Source organism: Artibeus jamaicensis, unplaced genomic scaffold (genome assembly GCF_021234435.1).
Source record: "Artibeus jamaicensis isolate MK-2021 breed Jamaican fruit bat unplaced genomic scaffold, CSHL_Jam_final scaffold_3047, whole genome shotgun sequence".
In the NCBI taxonomy this organism is placed as follows: Eukaryota; Metazoa; Chordata; class Mammalia; order Chiroptera; family Phyllostomidae; genus Artibeus; species Artibeus jamaicensis.
Window position 1 is genome coordinate 159820 of NW_026522035.1, and position 19916 is coordinate 179735.

At 40.2% G+C, this 19916-nt stretch overlaps 1 gene segment (V, D, J or C); it reads right to left on the reverse strand.

Moving 5' to 3' along the window:
- Nucleotides 1-6431: 6431 nt before the first annotated feature.
- Nucleotides 6432-7854, reverse strand: LOC128626117 (T cell receptor alpha variable 18-like). The segment is given in 2 exon segments: nucleotides 6432-7602; nucleotides 7731-7854. Coding segments are annotated over 2 exon segments (549 nt in total).
- Nucleotides 7855-19916: the final 12062 nt, after the last annotated feature.

Consider the following 19916-nt stretch of genomic DNA (forward strand, 5'->3'; position numbering starts at 1 on the left):
TGCTGAGGACTAGAGATTGTAGAGCGATGATGGTGTGGAACACAGGGGTTCCACCCCACTTCACAGAACAGGACTGTTCACACCTGAGGACATATGACACTGGCGGGCAATTTTGTCTTTTGTCAAAGAAAAGAAAACTTTCATTATGAAGTCAAATGCGAGGGTTGTTTAAAGATGACATGAGAGGTGGACACTAAACTGTTCAACATACATCCCATTGTCTGGAATAAAAAGAGAGTAAGGGCAAATGCAGTAGCTGATGTAGGCCATGGACAGGTTGCACTGGGTGACACACTGAACACAACTGCTGCATGTAGCACAAGATGTGCCATAAAGGATGAGGTACAGAGCTTTTTTGTATCACATGTCATATGTACTTGATATCTACCTAATTCCCTCTTTAAAAACAATGCAGTAGATCAGGCTCAGAACAGAAATTGTGTAGTCTAAACTTTTCAGGAAAATGGACAGTGCAGTGAGTGACCATGAGGTTTTTGTTTATCTATGGAAATGTTTAAGTTTGTGTTACTTTATTTGATTTGGGTCAAACTCTAGCCAAGAGCACTGGTATAACTTTGCAGAAGGGATAGCATGTGCTGGAGCAGAGGCTCTGAGATGTGGGGGACAGCTCAGGTAATTCCAGGGAACACCTGAAGAGGGAGGATTGTGAAAAAGCAGCAGGGCTGGAGCCTGATGGCTGCAATCTGCCACCTTATTCATGGGCCCATTTCAGGGGCTACTCAGAGAGCCCCAGCTGTCCTGTGGGCTGTGGCAGCTGTACACCCTCAGCTCCTCACCCATAGGCTCTTTGCACTATTGCTTCTGTCTCAGCCTGTCCATAGCTAGTAAGCTTGCAGCCTGACTTGGGGGGAACTTAAGGACTCAGGGACAAAGCCTCAATATTTGAATCACCTTTCAGGGCTCCACTCTACTTGGGAGAAACCTTGATTTTGAAACATCCCTTTCCTTCACCCCTCTGTTACTGAGGATCACTGCTGCTTAAGACTTGCAGGTTTTTAAAAATATTTGGATGTCCCCACTCATTTTCATTCTGTTCATGGCACCTGTGAACTTTAGCACTTGAAACCCCACTCTAGACCAAACTCTCTGATATCAAATGATCTCACCCTCTTAGATCCTCTAGGGTTGGGTGAATAATTTTTATTTTACAAGGGATGTTGGACAACCCTGTAACTCCAAATTTGTCTCTCAACCTGCCTAGAACTTCACAGGAACAGTTGTGTCATCTGGAGTTCCAGCCAGCAGGTCCCATTTTAGGGTCATCTTATGCTTGGCAAAACAGAATTTTCTACATTTCCCAATTCTGTAAAACTGAGACGAGAAAGTGTGTCTTTCTTTGTGAAAGAAAGCATAGCATGAATCGCAAATAACAACTTTTACTATGAGTTTGGACCTGTTCACCCCCCCCTTCTGTATTTGGCTCCACCCCCTCTCCTGCCCAGAGAGCAGTAGCTCCCATGTTGTAAGGAGGTGACTTCCCAAGTCACTGTCTTTTCCCCTGCTCCCCTTGGCCCCTTGGTGTTACCAGGACATTATCACCCTGGTAATGTGTGGAGCACCATAGCACCTTTTAGAACACCTGAGAGTCTTTTTCTAAATAAAGGGGTACAGAAACTCAAAACTAACAGTTCACTAAGTGTGCCTGTGAGGCTAGTAATATTTGGAACAGTTGTCAACAGCTACTTCCTAATCAAACCTCTTCATGTTACAGATGAAGGAACAGATTCAGAGAAGTTAACTACTTGCTTAAGGTTACATAGGTCACTTGTGTGATAAGCTCTAAAATCTCATCAGTGTTCTTTGTGCCTGCTATTTGATACAGGACATCACTGGAACGTGGACTCTCCATAAAGGCAGAAATCACCTCAGCCTTGCTACCTAATGTTGCCCAAATCTTACCATAAAACGAAATGTCTTTTCAACTAATGAATAGACTTAAGTTTATCAAAGTGGAGTACATGTTGTATGGATGAAATATCAGGTGTGAAATAGTCATAGTTAAATGACATATTAATTCAGACCTGTTTGTCTTGAGGATTAGCTTGTATATTATGACCAATAATTTATATTTTTACTTTTAGGTTAATTCATATTGTGTATGGTAAACCTGCAGCATTTTTAAATAAAATGAGAGTAAATTAAAGTCATTATGTACTCAAGTGGAACTTTTGACCTCTACCCCCAGACTCTCATGTTGCTAGAGCTTTTCCCAAAGAAGCTAGAAATCCAGTTTTTAATGTGATGTCTGACTTTTAAATGTTGGCAATTAACTCAGAGATTTTTAAACACTAATGTGGAACAAAAAGTAAAAATCTTTGCTCCTCAGCACCTATTGTAACATCTGTTAAAAACAACATATGTTTGCACAGGAAGCAGACACTGGACAATCACAGATGGGCCCTGGTTGCCATGCAGCTGTCATTCTGGCCCTGGCACCTGGGTGTGGGGTTCAGGTGAGGGGGAAGGGAAGGCAAGAGACTCGACAGGTTAGGACAGATTCCCATTTTGAACATCTTTTCTATATACAGCTTCCACATGAGAGAGGGACACAATCTGGTGTTTTTATAAAAAAAACCATGATTATCCAGCCAAGATTGAGGCATAGGTGGAAACATTGTGCCTCCTCACACAACCAAGGTTCAAGACAACAAAGTTTTAGTAACAAAAATACAACACACAAAAAATTGAACTGTAGAGAAGTCCTACAACAATGAACCATTCATCCAAACAAGTAAGAGGGGTGGAGTCAGTGGTTGGTGGAGTGGGCTCACTTAGGAAAAAGTGAACAGCCCGACCCAGGCCCACAGGCAGCATTGGGCAGATCCCAGGTGTGGGGTGGCAACAGACAGACGCAGTGAGGGCACAAGGCGGCTGGCTGACCACGGTTACACATTCACACTCAGATAAACCAGGTGAAGGAGCAAGCAGTGAGGCAGACCATGCAGGCTAGGGCCCAAGCAATGAGAATTAAAGCTTAAAAGCACCAATTGGAAAAACTTTTGGAGTCGAGGTGCCAAGAGAGAGGCTCCCATCCTCACGGAGAGTTTGTTGGAGAGACCCACAGGGTCCTGGAGGGTGTACAGGCCCACACACCTGGAAGCCGGCACCAGGGGGGCCAGATTTGCTTGTGGGAAGCAGCAGAGGGGACCAAAATCCAAGAGAGAGGGGCACAAACACCCCTTTCTGACCCCACCCCCACATACAGCATCACAACCCAGGAACTGGGTGGCCCCACCCTGATGAACACCTATGGCTCTGCCCCTCATATGTAACAGGTGCAGACAGACCAAAACATTATGGCTCAAGAAGAACAGTTCAAAGCCCCAGAGCCAATACTTCTAAGTGACCAAGAAATAGCCCAGTTCAAAACACAGGTGATCAGGATGCTCACAGAACTAGTTTAGTTTAGTCACAAATTAGAGGAACAAATGAAGGCTAAACTAATTGAAATGAAGTGAAATGCATGGGGAACCAATAGTGATGGAAAGGAAACTGGGACTCAAATCAAGGGAGTGGACCAGAAAGAAGAAAGAAACAACCAAACAGAAAAGAATAAAGAAACACAAATTCAAAAAAATGAGAAGGATCCTCATTTTGTTGCTTAGGAACCCCCAGGACATCTTCAAATGTTCCAACATCCAAATTATAGGAGTACCAGAAGGGGAAGAGGAACAGCAACAAGTGGAAAACTTATTTGAACAAATAATAAAGAAAAACTTCCCCAATCTGACAAAGAAAGTAGACTTCCAGGAAGACCAGGAAGCTCAGAGAGTCCCAAAGAAGTTGGACCCAAGGACAAACACACCAAGGCACATCATAATTACATTAGCCAAGATTAAAATGAAGGAGAGAATCCTAGAAGCAGCAAGAGATAAGGGTACGGTCACCTACAAAGGAGTTCCCATCAGACTGTCAGCTGATTTCTCAAAAGAGACCTTACAGGCAAGAAGGGGCTGGAAAGAGGTATTCCAAGTCATGAAATCCAAAGACCTACATTCAAGATTGCTCTATCCAGCTAAGCTTTCAATTAGAATGGAAGGGCAGATAAAGTGCTTCTCAGATAAGGTCAAATTCAAGTTCATCATCACCAAGCCCTTATTATAAGAAATGTTAAAGGGACTTATCTAAGAATAAGAAGATAAAAAATATGAACAGTGAAAGGACAGCAAACTCACAGTTATTAACAGCCACACCTAAAACAAAAGCAAACTAAGAGGACAGCTAGATCAGGAGCAAAAGCATAGAAATGGAGATCATGTGGAGGGTTAGCAACAGGGGAGTGGGAAAAGGAGAAGGGGGGAGAAAGTACAGACAATAAGTAGCATAGACAGTAGGCAGAAAATAGACAGGGGGGAGGGCAAGAATAGTAGGGGAAATATAGAATCTGAAGAACTTGAGACACATGGACATAAAGTAAAGGGGGGAATGGTGGGGCGGGGGGTGTGCAGGGTGGAGGGAAATGAAGGGGGAAATGGGACAACTGTAATGTCATAATCAATAAAATATATTAAAAAGAAAATAAATAAATAAATACAACAGCTTCAAGAGGCAAAAAACAAACAAACAAATAAACAAACAAACAAGAAAACCCCACATGATCAGGTCACAAAAAGAGAGGATCCAAAGAAAGGTAGTTTGAGGAACATTTCAAGTCTATCCTCTTGTGTGAGAAATCATTAGTTTGATTATAGGAAGAAATCTAAATTACATAATTTATTCTACCTCAGAGAGTAATGGTATGTTTTTAAGAAAAATCAGTGAAAACAATTTTTATTATAAATAAATTAAACCATTTGAAATAATAATGGATTCATAAATGTATCAATGATTCTGAAGAGTTAACAGTGCCAACAATGGAGTCACTTATTTTGTCTAAAGATAATTAGATTATTGTTCCATCTCAATAAAATCAACAAGAGACTGATAGATTTTCTTGTTGCCCTTTTTGGTTTTATAAAATTTTATATGCTACATATTCTATCTTAATCTATTCTAAACAATGGGAGATGCATTTGCTTTCACTGAAGGACATATCTGGACATTCTGAAGGAATTGAATGAAGGTTTCACCAAACCCCCACCTGTGCTGGCACAGTCCCTGCTTCACCCTGTCTGTGATGGAGTCTCTCTCTCCCCAGGGACCCTATCTCATGTGGACAATTTTGTGGGGCTCCCACAGGCTCCAAGCACAGAAACACATGACTGAATCTCCAAGCCATGAGTCTGTGATGGTAAGATGGATGAAACTGTCTGGTTTCTGAAAGTTCAAAGAATATCAACTCTCTGATGTTGGGGTTTTTCCCATTGTATGACTCCTGATGAATAAGAAAAGTCATTTTCCCACTTAATGGTGGTTTGTACCAGAATAAATAATACTGTAACTGCTAGTTTCATATATACAAACAAGGATACAGCCTTTACCACAGAAACTGCAGATTGGACTTTTTTCTGGTTCATGCTGGACCAGGCAGGAAATAAAAGAGAAATAGACTGTCACCCTGAGGGAATAGGGATGAAGTGGCTTAGAAGCCAGCTCTTTGGTCCTATTTCCCATTATCTTCACTTTTAAGCCTCATTAGACAAAAGTGATCTGCTTCTCCCCACAGCCTGTGGCACTGGGAGGAGCTGGAGCCCTGTGTCTATGACCATCCTCACCTAGACCGTCCTCACCTAGACCAGATAGAAGCTATGACTGCCTTCAGCACACTGGCAATCAACATATTGGTAGCTCTTCTCTTGAGTGAAATTCCTATATTTTGACTAAAACACAGATCTTAATTTTGTACCCTGTGCTGAAGAGGTATAAGTGAAATTACTGCACTGTGTGATGCTCTGCCCCTGTACAGGAAATAGAATTAGTAAACATGGGACAAGTTTGCCTGTGTTGTGTCTCATGCTTCCTCTACTAGTGGGATATGATAGACACCTGAGCTAGACTATTTTGTCTAATTATAACTTATCAGACTGGAAATAAACAGTAGAGAAGTGGAATTCTGTTCAGTTAATTCCTCCTTGATAGAAAATGTGGGACTTTTAAAGAATGCAGTTTATTATGAACTACAGTGAATACACTGGATAACATAGTTATGTATGTACCTTTAGGTCTTACATAAGCTTCCTTTTCTCTCAAGAAAATCAACGTGAAAAGTAAGCATTGAGTTTTAACTTTCTAACAAGAAAGTTAACGACTAAAAGCAAAGAAAGCTTTTAGTCTCAGTCTTTGTTTCCACCTTGCATGGAATCCAGTAAAATTTACATGAGAAATATTTTGTAGTTAATGAATGATTTCACACAGGCCTCTGAGTCACAAAATGTGGCATGTGTGTGCCATGTTCAGTAACAGAAGGGAGAAAACAAACATTGTGTGTAAACAGAAACTGAGCAAATTCTACCCAGTGCCTAAGTACAGGGATTACTGTTAGATATCAATACATGTATTTCTGAAAATCCTCTTGTGATTCCAAACCACACATATTAATTATGGTGAAAATTGGCATAGGGAAAATCCTTAGACTATACATCTTTGTAAACAGAGCATTATATAAAAATAAAATCCTATTAAAAGTCCCAGCAACATTCAATAACCTGTGGCATTTCTCCCTTGCATCATAGCCAGTAAATCTTTGTAGCCTTGAACATCAGAACTTGTGTTTCTCTTCTTCAGTTACAGGTTCATGAGAATATGTACTTCCAAGAGGACAAGATTCATCAAATTTTTAAATGTAATTGTTCTTCATAAATTGATATGTTAAGATCAGAATTGGGGACAGCCCCAGAGTCATTTTCCCTTCCTCTCAGTTTCACCTGGTTGCTTGCCTTGAAAACTCTGGGAATTCTTGACACACTGAAACAAACTCTGCTTGCATTAAAGTAGACTTGAGGCATTTTTATAATGAGAAACTTTTCCTGATAGTTCTTTGGTTTAGCATAAATTATTAATGTGCTTAGAAAAGTCACAGAGAATCAGTGAAACTTCCACAGCATGTTGACATCATACTTGTATTTACTAACTGGGTAAAAGTGGTTTTAATGGGATACACACAGTAGCAGAACAGAAAAACCATGTCCTTCACTCTGGGTTAGTAGACATGTTTGCCATAATAAGTATTTTTGTTTGTATTTAGAAAGTATAGTCTCCACTTCCCTGCCAAATACCTGTATGTCTCCTGAGAACAGCCAGGGAAGCTCCCAGGGGCTCCCAGAATAGCCAGGCTGCTCCCCTGCAGCCCTGTGTGAGCCCCTCTGGGTTTGTGCTCAGCTCCCCCTGTGGACTCCCACACTGTGTCACTCAGAGCACAGAAGTACACCGCTGAGTCTGACATTTGCACTGACGGTGCCTGCAGGTGGAAGGATTTCTCAGTCTTCACCAGTTTGGCCTGAAAACCTCTGTTGTGGACCTCCTGATTATCCGGAGAGCTTTTCAGGAGGAGAACAGGCTCTTTGTTTTGATACTGGACATACCAGAAAAGATATTCTGCAGTGATGTAGGTAGTCTTGTAAGTACAGCTCAGCGTCAAATTTTTCCCCTCTGGGAGGGTAACAGGGCCTTCTGTCTGGTTCACTGAGTCTCCACTGGTCCCTCCTAAAAATAAAGTAAAGGCTTTGTTATATTGGCAATGAAGAGGGATAGTCTCCAGTTACGTTGGGATGAAAAGTTCTCCTAAAAATAAGAAATAAAACACCTTAGAAATCCCAAGAAATGTTACTTACCCAACATCAACAAGATTCCAAGTCCCAAGCAGAAAGGAGACAGCATGGCTGGCAGAGAATCAACACAGGTTTGGTTGGTAATACCACAGCAAAGAGAGCTTTCCTCTACTTTCTTAATTTGAGGGGGGGGGGGGGGGAATCTTCTAGAAAATCTTGACTCATGTGTTAAGCAAGACAAACTGCCCTCAATTTCTTGTCACAGCCCCTAAAAAAGAGAAACGTGATCAGAAATGGAAGGTGAGTCAAACCAGCACCCAAGGGGAACAGCGCCCTCTTGTGGTTTTTACTCTGTCCTGCAGTTTTCCTCACTCCTCTGAATTTGATATTTACCTTGGAATGGAGCTTAAATTGTTGACCAGGACTAGAGCTAAGTGTCTGAGGTGAGAGTAAAAGCTCCAGGAATGAAGCACCAAGCACCTTCTGCAGACTTCATGGTGGTGTAATGAGACTTAGATAGTGCACAATTCCTCAGTCACTCTCTTTATGATTCGGGGCAATATGGCTCGCTGAAGTCTCCCTAGACCCAGCATCTAATGTGTATTCATACTTAGTATTGTTAGTTTCATACATTACAGGGTGTACTGAGAGTGGGAAAAAGGTATTATCTGAGTTCTCATCTTGATATAGTCCACCACTGCTTCCTTGAAACCAGGGGATGAGCCCTTCTGCTTAGAATGTTTTTCCATCTCTCCACTACCCTTGCCTAAGTCACTTCTATTCATTTTTTAAGATCCAATTTACATGCTACCTTTTGTGAAAGCACCCACCCAGCTCTTCTGGTTGAGTTAGTGCTCCTCATTTTACCACTTTACATGTGAGATATCATCACTGCCATTACTGTATGATATTAGAACCATCTGTGTCCTGTTTTTCATACTGGAGTTGGTGCCCTTGTGGTCAGAAACTGAATCTTATGAATCTCAGTAGCCAGTTCCTGAGATATATAGATACTTTGTTCACCAATGATGTTCACAAAATATCTGAGGAGTGAGTGAATACATGAATGAGTGGACATGTCCAGAGGGTATAATTATCTTTTTAGAAAGTCTAGTCTCCATGATAGCATATGACCAGCTTCTTCCACAGAGCCAGGACCTGAGTAACAGGAGCATGCAATGTTTCTCAAAGTATAGATCTTCATACAGAGGGCAATTCTTATACTCAATATTTTAAAAATTGTATGGTGCCTTATATATACAAAATAAGAGTTAAATACAAACTTTTTAGACTCACAGGTTTCACAACAAACCAAAAATGCCAAATCAAAATATCCTCATGTAATTCCTGTCCCCCAGGGTATCCCAAACATTTTTTATAAAGGGTCAAATAATAAATACTTTAAGTTTGAAGTCATGGTGTTTGTTGCAAGTACCCAATTATGCTGTTACAGCACAAAGCCACCACCTTCAATGCATAAATAAGTGGGCAAGGCTAATTTTCAGTAAAACTTTATTTTTAAAAATAGATGGCAGGCAGCTTTAATCTGCCCTGCCATCTACCTTGCAAACCCCTCCTACACCCCGAGAATTTATCTGTAAACCTCAAGAGATCCATGGATTCCAGTCTGAGAAACTCAGCCATATTTTGTTTGTACTGTTTCAATAATGTTGTCATAGCTCTTTGAGAAGTCTTAAAATATAGGATGTATTTTAAATGAGTTACTGAATAAAAAGAATGAAAAGGGAGATGATAATTCTAATGCCTAAGATATTTTGTGCTCAGGATTCAAAGGCAAGAAACACAGATCTGTTCTCACAGAGCTCACAGACTAGCAGTGAAAATAGATTTTAATTAAATAATCAATAAATACAGGAAAAACTGCAAGTTTGAAAAGGCAGCTGTGATTCTAAGTATGCACATTGAGCTTTATTTCAGTTACTGAACTTTGGACAGATGTACAGAAAAGGCTTATAAGAGGAACAGAGTACTTTCAAGAAAATAATACCAATATTATTGAGGAGAGGAGTGAGAGATTAGGAGAATATTTGTAGAATAAAGCTGAAAAAGTAGCAAGATCATAAATTATTCAAGATTTTGTAGGTCATACCAAAGCCTTTTTCTTTATTGTAAGAGTAAATGGGGATTGAGGTGATTGCAGGGTCAGATTGGCACTGACAAGTTCACTGTCATTGTAGCAGTAAGGACTGCAATGAGGGGTGATGGGGCATGTCAAGTGGGCTGGGGAGCAAAATATTCAGAAGGATTTGTATTTAGAATTGTGGAGGTGAATTGGGCTGTGGAGGTTGTGATATATACTGGATGACTTTTAGGAGGCAAATTCAATGGGATAGAAAGTTAGATTTGATATGATGTTTTAAAAACAAATAACTGAATTTAAAAATGTGAGTCCTACTATACCCTCAACTGACGTTATGGCAGAAGCTGTTATTTTTCCATATAGTGCCCATTCTCTCCTACTTCTTCCTAACAGCAACACAATTTTAATGTGAATGTCAACATTTCGAGATTAAAAATTATTTTGATAGTCCTGTCTCCCTTGCAGATGGCAGTGGTGTAGAGATATTAGATAGTGCTCTAGAAGTAGAAGTAGGAACTTTTGGATGGAGTTTCTGGAAATGATTGACTCAGGCAGCATGTAGCCCATTGTCCTTTGACTTTTTCTTTCCTCCTTGGAGGACGTACAGAGTGATGGATCTCTGGCAGTTTCTTGAAAGTATGAAAACAAGAATGACTGCTTAAGGACCAGAGACTCTCAATCCATCATAACATGATAAAGTGAGCATACAGCCCTGGACTACATGTTATAGAGCTTCTTGGTGTGAGAGAAAAGTCCACTTGTTAAAAAACATTATTTGGTTTCTCTGTAACATGAGTTGAACCAATCTCTAACTGATAGAGATGATGTTCATTAAAAATACAAATTCCTCATTTTATCAGAGACTGACTGAGTAATCCAGGATAGATCCTAACAATCCAGACCTTCAGAGGGGCTCTAGGTGACTCATACACAGGTGATGTTGCTGGTGTAAGGTCTGGCATGTGGCCACCACAGCCCTGTGCAAACTTTCCTCCCCCACCTCTTTCACCAAACATGCACATCAATACAAGTGCCCAATTTTCTCCACAAACACATTTTTGTAGTATCAAAACTATATCAAGAAAACTATATTCCACATATATTTATCAAACTAGGAGCAAGAATGAATGGGTGCAAAACTGTTATGTATTTGATAACAGAAGTACCCACTTTCAAAAAACATCTTAGGAAGTGGTAGTGGAGAGCATACCTCTGTCAATTATATGGGGGAAATTATAGAACTTGAGGCTGAAATCACACAACTGTTCACTGACAGAATCAGATTCTGATCTTTGTGTTTATTACACAATGTTTCCATTGCTCAGCTTTAAAGTAAAAGGTTTGGTAGAAAGAGTCCTGAGATCTTTTGCAATTCTAATGCCTGATGAATCTACTATTTCCTACACAGTCTAGAAGAATTGCTCTTAAGTGGTTTATAAGTGTTTTAAAAATAGATTTTAAGATACTGTATGCATAAAATAGAGAGATATGGGGAAGAGGAAAAGAAAGAAACTTTTGCTTCTTTCATTGACAAAGGTCAAAAAAGGAAGAGAATGATGGTTGGAGCAATGTATGGAGTAAAGAGTGCTTGGAGATAAGCCTGGAAGATGACTTGAGTTGGATGTCTGCAAAAATAAATGTGGATGTGGGACATCAGGAAACAAAGAAATATTAAAACTTTTTGAGCAAAGAACTGATGTTATTTAAGACAACTATTTAAGAAGTTTACCTTTTACTCTGTCTGTTCTCTTCTACATAATTTTGAAGAGCTTCTGTGGAAATTTATAATAGTAGTTAGAAGATATCACCTACCTCCAAGAAAGTAAAGGTCTTATTCACTGTCTCACAACAAAGAGGGGAAAAACCTTGTTGCCTTTTACATGTACGCATTTGGACATACATATAAAATGTATGAGGTCTGTCTGGAAGTTATCCAGCCATGTAGTATAAAAAATAGAGACATTTATTGAAAAAGATACAAGATATGAGAAACATTATACATAGGACAATGATGCCTCAGCACTTTTCAAAGTAGGCACCTCACACACTTCTTCCAGTGTCTCTAAACTGTTCAAAACCCTCTGCAAAATCCTTTGTGTAATCACCATCAGCAATTCCGCATCCCCACCTCACCCCAGTCATATTTTCCTGAGTCTCATCAATGGTCTGAAATCTCTTCCCTTTCAAAGGTGATTTTAGTTTTGGGAAAAGCCAGCAGTGGCAGAGTGACAAATCGGGGATGTTTGGGGGCTGAGTTACCTGAGTGATTTGACGTTTCACCAAAAATCCTGCACGAGATAAAATGCATGAGCAGAGCATTGTCTTGGTGAAGCTGTCAATCACCAGCTGTTCATAGCTGTGGCTTTCTGAATCATCCAAATAGTGTCTGCAGAGGAATATTCAAGCTTAAAGCAAAATTTGATGCAGTTTCATTGGTCTACCTGCTCAGTCATTTTGAATGCAATAGCCAGACAGTACACATATTCACTTAACTGTGTCTACCATCCCCGCTAACTAGTACAGTGAAGCCATCAATGTTCACACATACACCTTCCAGTTCACTCTCCTTGGCTGCTGAAGGAGCCAGGGAAATGAGGAAGTAATTGTTCTCAATTTTAGCTGCTCGCTTGACCATAAGGACAGGGTGAACTTAAAGGAGGTACAGAGCTGATTGTGTTAAGTCAGCTCCTGGAACGCCAAGCAGGGGGCGGGGGGTAAAAAGACCACAACCACAGCATGAGGTTTAAGAGCCAATCAGCCATACTATCACGGCTGTCCACGAGCTCTAGTAACCAGTCCTTGGTCAGATCATCACCTAGTATAGCCCCTGAGCCAAAGCAATGCCACCTTCCTTCTGGAAGTTGCTTGCTTGCTCGCCCTATAAGAACCCAGCCTTAATGGCGCAACCTCATTTGCAGCCATTTTGGCACTCATGTGTCTCCGGAGGCACCCCGAGAGTTCGCCCCTGCGCAGGTAAAACTTTGAAACTTTGGCCAATAAAACACCTCTGACTACCCAGCAGTCTCCGACCCTTCTTGCTCGCAAGGACAGGATGTAACAGCTGCCAGATTACATCAATGTTATGCAAACCATTCTCAACATATATTGACAATGGCTGCACATTTTCCAGACAGATCTCATATATCTAGAAGCACAAAATGAAACCAGAAATACTATTGCCCTCTGGGTAGGAGAGTGGTGCGATTAGCTAACTGGAATAAAAGTGGAAATTTTTCTCATCTGAAAATGAAATAAATGAAAAATATTCTTATAAATATGCTTTATTCCAAGAACTCAAAGATTGTTGAATATAATTATTCAAGTTGAAAACACAAAAATCTGAAGATGACTTTCAGCCAAGATGGAGGCATAGGTGGAAATACTGTACCTCCTTGCACAACCAGATTTAAGGACAACAAAGATTTAGAAACAAAAAGACAACCAAAACAGACAAAAAAATTGAACTGTACCGAAGTCCGACAGCAATGAATCATTCATCTAGACCAGTAGGAGGGGCATAGTCAGCGGCCAGCAGAGAGGAGTCCTGGCAGGAAAAGGCAGTGGTTATTGGACCTGGTGAGCACAGGATAAAAACCCAGTAAGGCTTGCAAGGCGGCTGGCTGACTGCAGACACACATTCACTCACAGATAAACCAGGCATGTTTAAAAATGGTCAGTGAGACAGACCACTCAACCCAGGGCCCTGGTGACAGAAAATAAAGCCTAAAAGCACCAACTGGAAAAACTTTCAGAAGTTGAGGTGCTGGGAGAAGCTCCCAGCCTCACAGGAGAGTTTACTGGAGAGACTCACCTGGTCCTAGAATGTACACAAACCCATACACCCAGGAACCAGCAGCAGAAAGGCCCAATTTGCTTGTGGGAAACAGCAGAGGGGACCAAAATCTGAAAGAAAGCAGAACAAATGCCATTTCTCCATCTCTGACCCTGCCCCCAGTCACAGCCAGGCTATTGGGTAGACCTGCCCTGGTGAACACATAAGCCTTTGCCCCTCATATGTAACAGGTGTGGACAGACCAAAACATTATAGCTCAAGCAGAAGAACAGCTCAAAGCCCCAGAGCCAATGCTTCTAAGCAACCAAGAGATAGCCAACTTATCATATGCACAGTTCGAAACACTGGTGATCAGGATGTTCACAGAACTGGTTGATTTTAGTCGCAAATTAGATGAAAAAATGAAGGCTACACGAAGAAAAATGAAGAAAAATGCACAGGGAACCAATAGTGACAGAAACAAAACTGGGACTCAGATCAATGAATTGGACAAGAGGGAAGAAAGAAACAACCAAACAGAAAAGAATGAAGAAACAAGAATTCAAAAAAATGAGGAGAGGCTCCAGGACATCTTTAAATGTTTCAACATCCGAATTATAGGGGTACCAGAAGGGGAAGAGGAACAGCAACAAGTGGAAACATTATTTCAACAAATAATAAAGGAGAACTTCCCCAGTCTGGCAAAGGAAATAGACTTCCAAGAAGTCCACAAAGCTCAGAAAATCCCAAAGAAGTTAGACCAAGGAGGAACACACTAAGGCACATCATAATTGCATTACCCAAGATTAAAATGAAGGAGAGAATTCTAGAAGCAGCAAGAGATAAGGGGACAGTCACCTTCAAAGGAGTTCCCATAAGACTGTCAGCTGATTTCTCAAAAGAGATCTTACAGGCAAGAAGGGGCTGGAAAGAGGTATTCAAAGTCATGAAATCCAAAGACCTACATCCAAGATTGCTCTATCCAGCAAAACTCTCATTTAGAATGAAAGGGCAGATAAAGTACTTCTCAGATAAGATCAAGTTTAAGGAGTTCATCATCACCAAGCTCTTATTATATGAAATGTTAAAGGGACTTATTTAAGAATAAGAAGATAAAAAATATGAACAGTGAAAGAACAGCAAACTCACAGTTATTAAGAACCACACCTAAAACAAAAGCAAACTCTTTAAGAAGACCACTAGATCAGGAATGGAGCCACAGAAATGGAGATCACATGGAGGGTTAGCAACAGGGGAGTGGGAGGAGGATAGAGAAGGAAAAGGTACAGAGAATAAGTAGCATAGATGGTAGGCAGAAAATAGACAGGGGGAGGGTAAGAATAGTATGGGAAATGTAGAATCTAAAGAATTTGTGACATATGGACATGAACTAAAGGGGGGGATGTGGGGGGAAGGAGTGTACAGGAGGGAGAGGAATGAAGGGGGGAAATGGGACAACTGTAATGGCATAATCAATAAAATATATTTTAAAAAACACCTGGCTGGCATAGCTCAGTAGATTGAGCTCAGGCCTGGGAACCAAGCAACCATGGTTCGATTCCCAGTCAGGGCACATGTCTGGGTTGCAGGCTAGTTCCCAGCAGGGGACACACGGGAGGCAACCATACATTGATATTTCGCTCCCTCTCTCCTTCCCTTCCCCTCTAAAGATAAATAAAATATTTTTTAAATTTTTTATTTAAAATAAATAAATAAGAAAACACAAAATCTATGTACGCTTGCAAGATAATAAAAAATAGTAAACTTCAAAATATATTTCTGATATAAAGTCTCAATTAATTAAAAATAAAATATCTAACCCTGTAGTAAAGAATCTTCTTAAAACCATTAGCATTTCCAGTCAAGATGGTGGCAAATGCAGATATGGCTGGCCTCTTCACACAACCACATGAAAATGGCAGCTAAAATTTGAACAACCATCACTAAGGAACATCACAAATTGAATTGAATGGAAGTCTGACAACTATGAATTAAAGAAACCACATCCACCCAGCATGGAGGATGCAGATGCATTATGGGCTCATCCAACATCCACACATGGATGAAAATTCAGGAGGGGTATCTCAGGAGCAAGGAGTCCCAGACCCACATCATGCCTCCCTGCCTAGGATTCCAGTGTCACGAAGATAATTCCCCACAACTTCTGGATGCCAAAAATAGCAGGGATTGAGTTACTGGAAGAAACTTCTGGATGCCCATGTATTTCTTCTTAAAGGACCCACACAGGGTCTCACCCACCTAGACTCACTCCCTCTGAGCTCCAGCACCAGGGTAGCAGCTTGAAGGGTACCAGTGGTATAATAGGAGAAAGTGAAGTATCTGGCAACGAGACAAGCAGAGGCCATTGCTCCTTTGCTAAACCCTTCCCTGACAGAGTTGGTATGCTACTGCCAAGTCTGAGACTCCCTTGAGCTGGCTAACACTGTTTGACACCCCCCTTAGAAATCCCCAGAGGCTCTGCCCCACCCAACTCACAGGCCCACCCAAACTGCTTTTCCATAACAATGGCTGGTCTTGACTCCTAAATCCTATCGAACAAGCAACAGCTGGCTTCAGTGAGCCCTAGCAGAAACCAGATTAGATCCACAGCTTGACATCACCTGGGAATCTCCAAGCCCAGCGCTAGTAGCAGCCATCTCAGATTGCTTTATAGCTCAGGCAGGATGCCCAGGTAAAAAAAACGTGGGAGCTGACCTTGGCCTGCACCATCTGGGAAACCTCAGGACCAGAGCACCCAGTGGACAGCTAAAGACCATGTCAGAGAACCACCACCCTGCCCCTGTGGAGCTGATCCTTCATGGAGGGTGGAAGTTAGGGGTCAGTGGTCACAGTCAATCCTTACAGCTAACTGGCCTGAGTAAATCCCTCTCATTGATCTGCCAACAGCAACTAAGGCTCAACTACAAGAGAAGAGTACATTCAGTCCCTACAAAGGGTGCACCTGTAGTCCCCAGCTTGAGTGATAAGGAAGGCTGTGATATTGGACCCTACAGGACACCTACTACATTAGGACATACTACCAAGTCAGGGCATCATAGCATCTCTACCTAATACATGGAAACAAACACGCGGAGGCTGCCAAAATGAGGAGACAAAGAAACATAGCCCAAATGAAAGAAAAGATCAAAACTCCAGAAAAAGAGCTAAATAAAATGGAGAAAAGCAATCTATCAGATGCAGAGTTCAAAACACTATAAGGATACTCAAGGAACTTAGTGAGGACCTCAGCAGCATAAAAAAGACCCAGTCAGAAACAAAGGCTATTATAATTAAAATAAAGAACAATTCACAGGGAAACAACAACAGTGTGAATGAAGCTGAGAATCAAGTTAATGATTTGAAACATAAGGAATCAAAAAACAACCAAGAAGAAAAAAATAACAAGATGAAAAAAAATTTTTTTAATGAGGATAGTATAAACAGCCTGTGGGACAACTCCAAGATGTCCAGCATTCACATCACTGGGGTGTCAGAAGAAGAGAAAGATCAATAAATTGGAAATCTATTTGCAATTGGAAATCTTTCATCAAAAAATAATGAAAGAAAACTTGCCCAATTTAGTAAAAGAAATAGACATGCAAGTCCAGGAAGCACACAGAGTCCCAATTATGATGGATACAAACAGGTCCACTCTAAGACATATCATAATTAAAAGGCCAAAGGTTAAAGATAAAGAGAGACTCTTAGAAACAAGAGAAAAGAAGTTAATTACCAGATGGTTGTCAGATGGGATGGAGAAGGGGAGAATGGCTGAAGAGGTGAAGAGATTTAGAAGTACAAATAGGTAGTTACAGAATAGCTATGGGGATGTACGGTACAGTACAGGCAATGGAGTAGCCAAAGAACTTATACACATGACCCATGGACGTGAACCATGGTGGGAGCATTGCCTGAGGAAGTAGGGGGTGCTGGATGGAGGAGGTAAAGGGGGGAAATTAGGAGAACTGAAATTAACATAATCAATAAAATATAATTTTTTTAAACTTTAGAAAACAAAAAATAAAAGTACTTTAAAAATAAAAAATGAATAAAGAAGTAAAACACAACCATTAGCGAATGCTGTACCTAAAAGTCAAAATTAAAGGCACTGATTTTAAAAGATAAGATTATTTATAAATACTCATTAAACAATCTCCCAGCAACAGCAGTATATTATAAAAGAAAGACTCTATTTATAGTACAAAAAACCTAAATGTCTAGGATGAAAGTTAAATAAATTAAGAATACTAAAGAGCATTTATAGAAATAAAAAACAAAGATGAAATGTATAGTGTATACATTCATAAAAATTAATGTTAGTTTATATTAATAGGAAGGTAAAATTATAAAGTGTGTACTGCTTGAAAATAATTTTTAAATTTAATACAACACTAACCAGAAAAGAATAAATTTTCTTTCATACAGCCTTTGCAAAGTATAGCCTGGGGAGGCAGCATTTTTAAAAAAAATAATAGAGTCTAATTTTAAATGTTGCTGGAGTATGCTTCTGATTTAAAGTTTATGAGTAAGTATAGGCACTCTCCTCCCTTTTCTCCTGAATTTCCACTTGAATAAAATTTAGGTGAATAGACAGGATGAAAATAAATCCATAATAGGAAAGAAATAAAAAGATGAAAGGTATGAACAATTCTAATAAGATTGAAAGTAGATATGAGCACATTGATTGATGAAACAGAGAAGAAAATAGCACAGCCCAGAATGAACAATGAGAAGATATTACTGGAAACATGACCGAAGGAAACTTACTCCTTGGGAGCACTTTTGTTACTCCTTAGGAGCCTGGAGCACTTTTGGGGTAGGAAAGAAAGTAGGTATGATCGAGGGGAGCAGGGACAGAATACAAAGGGAGCAACTGAAGGTCAATACGCAAAGAGCTACGCTAGTCTCCCTCTGTACCCTCCACCAACTACTAAGTGGGAGAAGTATGGGAGGCCAGCCTGTACATAGGATATACAAGTTCTACACATTTGATCTTTGCTAAAGTTGAAATGAGATACTGTGAATACTAAAGTTTTTAGTGTGAGTAGTTTACAGAATAAGCCACCTTCAAAGTGATATTAGCAGAAGGGGAAAGAACAACTAAATAACCAATTTCCTGCTCATTCATCTTACTAAGAAGTTTTCCAAAGAGCATTTTATGTCCATATACCCAAACTACTGGCCAAATGCTCATTCAGGAAGAAATCTGGTGGGAAACATGGGCCCACATGACATAAGGAAACCATCCTGCTCCCCAACACTTCATTCTTAAATATAAACCAAGAGTAGGGTGAAGGGATTAAGCAAATAAAGAAGAAAAAAGACTCATGGACACATAAAACAGTTTGCTGATTGCCAGAGGGAGGAGGTTGTTGGGAGGTGGAAGAGGATGGGGGAAATAGATGGTGATGGAGGGAAACTTGATTGAGGTGGTGGGTGCACAATGTAGTTTACAGATAATATGTCATAGAGTTGTATACCTGAGATCTATATAATTTTATTAACCATTGTCACCCAATAAATTCAATAAAAAATAAGAATAAATTAACACTAGTCATTTACAAGTATGGTGTTACCTCTTCCCATTTGTTTTCCAACACATAGCAGTCAATAGTCATCAACTGAATCATCAGAGTCATTTATACCTGGGCACAAAATGATAGCTAAATGTCATGTTTTATGGTCTAGCAGTGTGGAAATGTAGTATTTTGAGAGTGACCAAATAACCTTAAGAAAATAACATATTGGTTCCCAGTCATTACTCTAAAAAAAATCTTGAGTCTTGACTTTGAATCCCTATATTTATTTATATTTTTCCCTAAAAAGTGCTTTAACCTACATTATTTCACTTATTCCAGATTGATAAGACTAGCTTTATTAACCTTGTTAAGTGGAGAAAAATTAAAATATCAAATACAATAATTATAAAATCTATCATTTATTGAATGTTGACCATGTGCCTGGAAAGATTTATGTTAATAGTAGACAGAGTTGATTCCTGGTCTAGTTTTCCTGTTCCAGGTCAGTGTACCCAATCCCTAGCTACTGTGTTAGCTACTCTTGGTTCAGTTGCCTTCTTCCCAAGAAAATTGACATCTGCCAATAAAAGTCACTATTGTCCAACAGAGTACACCCTGCCCCCTGCCAAAAGAAACCCCACAGGCAATGACAACCTTAGATACAGAAGGACCACCATATTTTGGGGTACAGAAAGTCAACTGTCTGGCCCCCTTGACTCAAAGTAGTAGAAGGGATAAATTCTGTGGTCCTATTCATGCTCCAGAGCACCCCATGAGGTCAGGCTGAATCAATACTCTAACCGAAGCACATTCATGATTTTCTCACTTGTCTTAACCTGCTTTGCCCACAGCACAAG